General features: G+C 40.2%; 1 protein-coding gene across 4 annotated transcripts in view; it reads left to right on the top strand.

Annotated features, from left to right (window-relative positions):
- Tet (Ten-Eleven Translocation (TET) family protein) overlaps positions 1-10000 on the top strand; it is a 176448-nt gene that overhangs the window by 165419 nt on the left and 1029 nt on the right. For all 4 annotated transcript variants that reach the window (XM_070124405.1, XM_070124404.1, XM_070124406.1 and 1 more), the window contains 5 exons: positions 1428-1603; positions 1881-2071; positions 2294-2456; positions 2574-2956; positions 3178-10000. The exon at positions 3178-10000 is cut by the window's right edge and continues 1029 nt beyond it. In XM_070124405.1, the coding sequence (XP_069980506.1) occupies positions 1428-1603; positions 1881-2071; positions 2294-2456; positions 2574-2956; positions 3178-6886 (4622 nt within the window). In that variant the 3' untranslated portion in view covers positions 6887-10000. The remainder of the gene's footprint in view (positions 1-1427; positions 1604-1880; positions 2072-2293; positions 2457-2573; positions 2957-3177) is intronic.

Here is a 10000-nt window from a genome sequence, read left to right as displayed (position 1 = left end):
CATCGGGAATGAAGAGCTTTTGCATGGGGAGCCGGTCATGCGCGGAGTCGAAACGCGAAATAATGTGGAAGTAATGTCTCGCCGTGAGAAAATGCGAAACAATATGGAAATGATGTCTTGTCATGAGAAAATGCGCGCAGAACTCCCTGCCTGAAAATCAATATTGGACGGACAGTTTGCAGGGGTGGGATTAGAGAATGCTAAACCCGTGGGTGCACATGGGCGGTATTCCTCTGTTGCCACCCATACACCGCCCATAATTGCTTTAGGTATAAAAAGATCGGCATTATCCTTCCTGTTTCTGACTGCTTGCATCCACCCATAGCAAGCGAACTCTGTCTCTATGCAGCTCGGTCTATGTGGCTGTGCACCAGATATCATTGCCAGGAATTTGATCTTCGGGATGATTTTGAAATATCTAACGCCATATATCAATAAGCCGGGTTTATGTTGAGGATGAACTAGATCAGGTAGATATGATGGGGAAGAGGGCATCATATGAAAAAGCATACAACAAAATGGAGCATTATATGAATATCACAGTACCTGCCATTGTCACATCATCCCAGATTTTCCTAAGCTTCATTTTGATATTAATAATTGTGATGAGAGTTACAGTTTAATCCTTTGAAAAATTATAGTTACATAATGTTTGATAGATTTATATGTGATATTTAATATATTCAAAGGGAATGTAGGTCTGATTCTCTTCAAAATCATAGTTTGTCAAACTAGTCATTGACTAGATTACACATATTATTTGTGGGCCTAAATGGTATGTGAAGAACTTATCTTTGAGAGGTAGAATTCAAGCTGTCTGGTGCTGATAGGGTGGCCTGTCCTTATGGTATATACTTTGCTATATTATGTATATGTATAATATATGTATGTGTGTGATTGTATGTATGTATGTGTGTGTGATTGTATGTATGTATGTGTGTGTGATTGTATGTATGTATGTATTTGTATGATATACTCTGTATGTATATACATTTGTCTTTTTACGATCATCACCATCAGTTCAGTCCATAAAAAATTTGGCTTGAGAGATATCTGCTTTTTAATGTGCATGATTGTATATACTATATATTTCTGCATCTTGTTTCACTATTTGCCTGCTTTTATGGAATTAGGCTAGCATGCTTTGAAAGTGCCAGTTGCTCTGCATCTGTGATTGCTGATTCTTGTGGTGAAGCTACATGTGGCAGGTAGGCTCTAATGCTTTGATTTTTGCTGTATTTTAATGTTTTCTTGAATTCTAATTTGTTTTTTATCTGATGTCATACAGGTAGTACATTTAATGGAGTACATAATTTCCACAACTAAGAATTTTGAATTTGTCTTTTATTCAGATTATGATATAGTAGTCTATTGAGATGGACAACATTGATATGTATGATAACTAACACAGAATTGTGAATTTTTAGGAACCCCTGACCCTGGCCCCATATACAGCCACCTCGGTGCTGCATCTACTCTGCTAGAACTGCGGAGTATTCTCGAACGGCAGACTGGCTTTGTTGGTGCTGCTGTGAGGCTAGAAAAGGTTATCTACACTGGGAAGGAAGGAAAGACTGATGCTGGATGTCCACTTGCCAAGTGGGTAAGTATTCAGGCAAAATAAGAACTATTATCATTGTTTATATTACTGGTTGAATATTGGGAATATTAGTATTTTTAAAGTTTAGCCAAACAGTGGGAAGTGTCTTTTAGAAGCTTATTCTCAAGGTTGCAAAGTTACTGAAAAAGATTATATGGGTCATTGCGCTTGCGTGTCATTTCCTTCTTGTTTTGCCTTTCTTTTCATTTGAAGGTTCTGACCAGGAGAGTTTCATTTTCTTAAAGACAGCAGTGATTGCATGGCTATACTTTGCTTATAGGTGATACGCCGTGGGGGTCCTGAGGAGAAGATGCTTGCCATTGTGAAGCACCGAGCAAAACATACCTGTTCATCAGCATGGATAGTAGTTGCATTGGTAGCATGGGAAGGGATGCCTCTACCTGTTGCCGATGATCTTTATTCTATGCTTGTCTACAAACTCAATAAGTTTGGATATCCAACAGAAAGAAGGTAAGGCCCCACTTGCTGTCACTTGTGTATCAGAGCACACTGTCTTTTTTTTTTCAAGTAGTGTCATTGAAAACTGGAAAGTACTCACAAAACTGGTCATAAAAGTATGCTGATATAGTAATTTCTTGTTGACCATGTAAGTGGTTTGGATAGTTTCCAAGTAAATTCCTTTTTTGGAGGTAGGCTATATTGTGTACATATTTCATGCTTGCCCGTTTTCAGGTGTGGTGTAAATGATGATCGCACATGTATCTGTCAAGGTTATGACAAGGAAACCTGTGGTGCTTCCTTCAGTTTCGGATGTTCCTGGTCAATGTACTACAATGCTTGCAAGTATGCACGCAGTAAAATCGCAAGGAAATTCAAACTTTCAGATGAACAGGAGGTGAGTTCAGTGTTGAGTATTTTATCCATACATAAAAGGCTGATAGTTGTATTATATATATATGCATATATCAGATATATGAAATGAGTATTTTAATGCATAATAAATATTTTTCAGGAGAAGGAAGTTGAAGAGAAACTACAAGGTTTAGCTACGATTATAGCTCCTTTGTATGAGAAGTTTGCACCAGAATCCTACTTGAACCAAACAGCATTTGAAGAAGACAGCATAGAATGTCGCCTGGGATATAAACCTGGGCGGCCATGGACAGGTGTCACAGCATGTGCTGACTTTTGTGCTCATGCACATAAGGACCTCCATAACATGAACAATGGTTGCACTGTAGTGGCAACCCTCACCAAGCACCGTGGATTTGTCAAGCCAGATGATGAACAACTTCATGTTTTACCTCTGTATATTCTGGATCCCACTGATGAAAATGGAACTTATGATTCATACCATCAGAAGGTCCAGTCAGGTGCTCTAGAGGTGCTAAAAAAGTAAGTGACTTTCAAGGATTCAGTTTTAGGCTTTTCCATTTTAGAGTTTATATATTATGAGATTACTTCAAAGTAACTGTGGAGACTTATGTCATGTCTAATTTTCATATGATATAATTTTTATTTGGAATCATTGTAATTTTTTTTTACTTTTCTTTTTATTTTTTGGACTGACAGGTTTTATTTTAGAGAACTAATTTTTTTTTTTTTTTCCTTTCCAGATATCCCTGTGAAATACGCCTCCGCACTGAACCACTCCTCTCGTGCCGTGCAAGAAATCTTTTGGCAAGAGGTCTACCTTTACCAAAAAGAATTAAGAGCAGAGGAAGCAGAGGGCGAGGAAGAGGAATAGTAAGGGGAAAAGCTGTCAATGGGATGAGCAGCCCTTCAACTCAAAACGTGGAGCTTAGTGATGTGTTTGGCCTTGATACGGACTTTGTGTTAAATGGTATTGACTTCAGTGATCCTAATGATGTATTAAGCAACTATGGGTTAGATGGCTCTGACTATAGTTGGCTATTGGATGTTGGACCAGATAATGATTTTGGACTTTCATGTGATTTAGACCAGATAATTTCAAGTAAGGATGATAGTACAAGCAGTGATGATGTAGCATCTTCCAATCAACCATTAGCAGATACTAATCACCATGACAGTGAAGTGGCTCCTGGGGATTTGGCAGCTCCAGATAGCCAGTTAAACCAAAGACAAAATGCCCCAAGCCAAGTTCTGACAAGTACTGAATCTCATACACACTCAGGTGTCCCTCCTACTAGTCAATTAGGAAGTTCGCCCAAAGTGGTATCTGGCCCTGGTGCCTCTCCCATGGTACAAGTTAGTCCTCAACCCTCTTCTAACTCATCTATGCCCCCTCCCATGTCCCCTGCACTTAAAAGACCACATTCTCCTCAGTGTAGTAGTTCCCCCATGCCCTCATGTTCAAATATGCCACAGCTTCCATCCCAGACTGTCAGTCCTAGCATCTCACCTCTCCCATCTCCCATGCGATCAAACCTTCCCCATTGCAATAGCCCATACCCTTCCCCCCTTGGTTCTCCTTCAGCAAGATCCATGACTCCTGTTAATCCTTCAGCTAGTCCTTGTTTATCCCCCATCCCTTCTCCTTGTATCAGATCCTATACACCTCCCCATCCTTCATCCAGCCCATTCCCATCTCCTATGCCATCATCCTCAGCAGATTCTGCTGCTCCTTCTAGCCTCATACAGTCTCCCCAGAGTTGTCAGTCATTGTTGGCTTCACCTTCTGGGGGACCTGTGAGGACAGGTACACCACATCCCACTCCATTAGGGCAAGCTTGTCCTGTGAGTACACCTCTGACACCTGTCTCTTCTCCAAACCCACCTGGTACAGGGGCTGCCAATCCTCAATGCTCTTACTTAAATAACAGTCAGCAACAACAGTGTACAAATAGTAAAGAAAACAAATGCCACAATATCAGTAAGACTCAAAATGAACTTCATCCCCATTCCTCTCAACTTTCGCAAAATACTCCCTCCGCTGCATGCAGTTTGCCACATGTGATGCAAAATGGTGTTGATCCATCTCTACAGATGCACTACAGAAGTACAAATCAATTTAGTAGGGGACCAAATATGCAAGAAGTAATGCCTTTCCATCAAGATAGGATCTACAACAACCCTTTTCCCGATTTAACCAGTGACACAAGTCCCAGTAGAAGTGAACAACCATGTAATAAACCCAAGGAACCAGAAACTGTAATCAAACACAGTGATAATGTAGAGAATTTCCATGATCCAAATATCGGAGGTGTAGCCATTGCTCTGACTCATGGTTCGGTGCTATTTGAATGTGCCAAACATGAACTGCATGCCACAACTGCACTCAAGAACCCAAATAGGCGTGATCCAAAGAGAATTAGTCTCGTGTTTTATCAGCACAAGAACCTTATATATAGAAACCATGGAGGGCCACAGTTTGAGGAAAAGATGGAGAGGAAAAGAAATGAAGAAGAGAGATTGATCAGAGAAGGAAAAATGGAGCCTTCTCCAAGAAAGAAAAAGAAAATGATGAAAGAAGGTTTTGTGTTTCCCGATGAGTGTAACAAAGTCCAGAAAATTGAGCCAGAATTCCAAAGGATGAATGGGGTGGTTAGTATGAAGCCACAGGAGGTAGGAATGAGACAAGTTCCTCAGGAGGGACATGCCATGGGGAACAGACAAGGTCATCTGGAGGGACATCAGTTAGATAGTAAGCCTGCCACAGTTTACCCACCTGCAGATCCGAGGGTTCCTAATCATCCAGACCTTAAGTCGCCACCTATTAGCTATGCTAACTATTCTAGGCCACTTCCCTCTGTCATAGATCACAATAGAGCTTATAGTCCTACTCAAAGATACCATGTTTCCCCACAAGTGCCTGCTTACTCGGTGGCCTCTTGTCCCCCCAACATGGTAACCGCTCGTGCCCCGACCCTCCACCCACAATTACAGAGACCCCAACCAACTGAAGACCACACATACACTGGGATGCAAAATCCCCGTTTAAGGTATGGAGAACATTGCAGACCTCCCTTCAACACAGCCATGCAGGAGTTCAACCCATATAACACAGTGCCTACCCCGGGGGCAAATTCCTACCAGCCTCACGGGCATCAGCAGTATAGAGGTTTTCCTAATCAGTACAACCATCACCATAATCCTATTAGTAGTATTAATCCAATGTCAAGTTCCCGTAATAGTGGTAATCTTCCTAACAATCCAGTGATTAGCTCCATCCACAATCCAATGTCGAGTCCCCATAGTAACACAGTGCAGAGGAGCTCACATGGAACACCACTACATAGTCCCCATGGAAACTCAATGCTTAGTCCTCATGGGGCTCGGTTATCTAGCCCCCATGCGAACTCAGTACACAGTCCTCATGGGAACTCTATGCATAGTCCCCATGGAAACCCATTGCACAGTCCCCATGGGAATCCTATGCATAGTCCTTATGGAAATTCAGTACATAGTCCTTATAGTAATCATTTGCATAGTCCACATAACTCCTTGCCAAGTCCACATTCAAATTCCCATCAGATACCTATGTTAAGTCCTCATACAAATACACCTATGGCAAGCCCACTTGCAAACTCGCAAAACACACCTGTGCCTAGTCCACATGCAAACACTCACCATACACCCATGCCCAGCCCCCATTCAAACTCACACATGCCCATACTCAGCCCTCATTCAGTCCCACACAACTCATCAATGCTGAGTCCCCAGTCACACCCACAACACAGTTCATTGCCAGGCTCTCATTCAAACTCATACAATACACCTATGCCAAGTCCTCATTCAAATTCTCAGAATACTGCTATGGCCAACTTATCCTCTAATGCACATGGGGCACCAATGTCAAGTCCTATTTCTAACCTACACAATACACCAATGCCCAGTCCACACTCTAGCTCACAGAACACACCAATGCCCAGTCCCCATTCATATCCACAAACCACACCCATGCAGAGTCCTCTCTCTAATCAGCAAACTACACCTTTACAAAGTCCCCACTCAAATCCGCAAACTGCATCCATGCCAAGCCCTAATTTAAATCCACAAGTCACTCCAATGCTAAGTCCCCATGCTAATTCGCAGAGTGCATCTATGCCAAATCCTCACACAAATTCACAAAATGTTGCAAATTCACATACCTTTCCCGGACAGAGTCAAGGCTATGCAAATCAGATTTCTCAACCTTCTTATGGTTTGACCCCTCCCTATAGTCCTGGTCCCCATGGTTCTGTGTCGCAAGGAACGCCTCTGCCTACCTTCAATGTCTCCAGTAGTTACAGTCCGATGGCACCACGTGCACCCCTGACCCAGCCAACTGCCACTTGGTCAGAGATGCGCTATGCTCCGCCTTTTAGATTGACTGGACCTTACAGTGAATGGCCAGGGAATTAGTGAGTGCTCCCAGAATTCCCGAATCTTGTTATTCTCGATTCTTGCTGTTACCATGTTACTTCTCAAATGCCGTGTAATTTTTAGTGTTTGGCTGTGAGCTGGCTATAGAAGCTCAAAATGTGGTAGCTGCAGTGTAACTGGTCACAAAGAGTGAAAACTTACTTTCTGTTCAGATATAGAACTAGTCGATATTTATTTATTGTGACTGAGGTAAATGACAATTGTTCTTCGGAGAAATAATATGAGTGTACAGTATGTAACCTTTTGCCATATCACAAGCCGTTACTTGTGTATTGATCTCATATGAGTGAAAGACGTCTTGTAGAACCTTTGGTGACAATTCTCATTTTTATTGATGAATCAGTTGTATAGTTGTAAGGTAGTCTTACCACAAGTGTTGCTTCTTAGATGGCTTATTTATCATTTTCTTGTAAATAGTACGCAGACTGTTTAGTTTTTTTAATCTAAGGATTTCAATAGTTCTGATAATTGAATTTTGAGGAAATACAATGCAAAGACGATTGTTTAAAATTGAAGATGTTGAACCTGACACTTAACAGACAGGAGTAGGTCTGTATTTCTGGTGATCTTTAATACTCAGAGGTGTTCTTTGAATGGTGTGGGGAATAATCAGATGATTGCTCAAATATTCTCCATTGACATTTGAATTTATTTTTTTGGAAATGCAGCACTTTAAGCCAAGATGATTACTAGTCTATGCAAGGCATTTTTAAGAAATTTAGCCATGTACTTTATTTTTCTTAGGGTAATTACTAACGTATTTTTGGCCAAAAGGAAGGCCTTGATAATGTTATTGTTTTAAGGACATTTAAGGACATGATCACCAAGTATATACAAAGTACACCCGTTCAGATTCTCACATCTAAACTCAAAAGCCATATAAAGCAGTTGTGAACACTTCTCCCCAGCCCAAAGTTGTTGTATCAGAAGGGCAAATTCAGGGTCTCCTTTTATCATGTTCTTCTGTGGCTTCATACACAGCACTGTTATATGCATATTTCACAAATATGCTTATAAACTGGTTAATACAGTAGAGGAGATTTGCAGTAGAAACATGATAGATGCAGGCCCCTGCTGAGTAACATCGTAGACTAAGTTGCCAGTGGGCATAATTTGAATGAAGCCCTCCACACGAGTGTAGCCAAGGTGACGAGTCTTCCAGCGATAGAGTTGTGAGGAGTCGGTTTATGGCTTGTCCCATTTTCTAATATTCCAAATCTGATGCAAATTTGTCTCTGTGATCCATTTAATTATCTATTTCTTCTTAAGATTACATGTAGATTTGTAAAAAATATATATAATTAAAAAAAAAGAGAGAGAGAGAGAGAGAGAGAAGGCAGACAAAAAATTTCAAAAACAAGATTTTGTGCTTGTTATCCCCTGTGAAGGATCTTGTATAGTGTTTGTCTTGGGTTTTAACTCCCACAGGACTAACGCTGGAGCCTCAGCCTGGTTACATTTGCCTCTGTCGCCTTACTATCGCCATCTCTTGTACAAATAACTTTTTGTGCAGTCTCCTTCTTCCCTTACTTTTTCTATTGATTATTCTTGACAATTGAGGTGCACTAGTTCATAATCACCCTTTATAGATGAAAACGCTGTAATTTTTGGATAATATTAACCCCTGTGCTACGTGCGATGAAGAGTGAAAAAAAAATGCTTGAGAATCTTTTTGTATTTTTACATGCATTTTGATACTTTTATTGAAAGCAAAAGTGAAGTATTGTTTCGTAGCAGTACCTATGACGCGGGATGTAGAGAGGGGTATGGGTGGACCCACTGGAATGAGCTCTGATGATGACGTCATGTATTTTTTCATCCTACTACGTTTTTATAGTGGCATTGTGATCTCTTGGCAGAATTGAAAAAAATTCAAGAGTGTTTACTGCGGCATTCTTTGTCCATAGTTTAATAAAAGATACCCAAAAATGAAAAGAATGTGAGTAAAGTGCAGAAAATTTCTTCTGTCCATTTCTGACAGGTGTAGCAATTGTTTAAAGGTGCAATATCATTTTTTTTCTCTTATTTATTTATATATTTATTTATTTTTACAAATTTCAATGGAACCTAGTGTGGAGTCTTCATTTTTTCACCTGAAGTTGCACATCTGGTAACTCATACCTTGCCACTGCTGCCTTTCTTCCTGGTGCCCTAATGTAGTAAGTAAATAAATGCTTGATTGTTGGATAAGTCGTGAAGCTGGATTATAAAGTACAAATTAATACACCACCCTCAGTCTGAGTTATAGTGGCACTCCTCTTTACACCCCGCTGGCTTAGTTGAGATCTCTTTAAAAGAAATTCTGTCTGTCTGTCTCTTTCAAGTTGACCTCTATCCGTTTTTCTATCTTGGTACCTAGTCAGTTGTCTGTCACAGTAAACCTCATTGTGTGATTTATGAGTCATCCCATTGCCTTAGGTGCAGTGTGTTTTTGTGACATTAGAAAGGCAATAACTGTTTCAGTATTGGCCTATGTGGTTTTTGGCTTTTTCATTTATCAGTGTGTACATTTGGGACACTTATGGGGGGAAAAGGGAAAAAGAATGACCATATATCATCACTGTTTTTAGAATTAAGTCATATATATATAAGAAATAGAATTAGGAGTCAGAAATTAATTTTCCAATTGTATTATGTCCCAGGTGTTAATGAATAAATCATACATACTTAATACCATAAAGAGACTCTGTCTTATCCCTCTTCTGATGTCACAGAAACACATCACTGATGACCAATATATCAATATATCATTTTCATATCCCTGCGGCTTTTTGTATTTTGGGGTTTCTGTGATGAGGCGGGACTCTCTTATTTAACTTTAATCTAACTCCTTGACAATTATATACCCTTATCTGACCATAGACGACAAAGTTGGAACTTGTATTCATGGCAAAGAGAAATGAAGTGATGATGGCAGTGTTATTGAATAGTTGATAAAGTCTCATGCTTGTACATACTTTATCTTTAAGGTAGCCGACAGTTATCAGTGTGATGGAGTGAACAGTTATGAGTCGCGTGAAGATCTACCATGAGGATCACCTCCCTATTTGTAACACAAGAATAGTGACACTTTTGGTAATTCTGTACAAGGCC

Source organism: Penaeus vannamei, chromosome 8 (genome assembly GCF_042767895.1).
Source record: "Penaeus vannamei isolate JL-2024 chromosome 8, ASM4276789v1, whole genome shotgun sequence".
NCBI lineage: Eukaryota > Metazoa > Arthropoda > Malacostraca > Decapoda > Penaeidae > Penaeus > Penaeus vannamei.
Note: the sequence above shows the minus strand (reverse complement) of the source record. Positions and strands in the feature narration are given on the sequence as shown.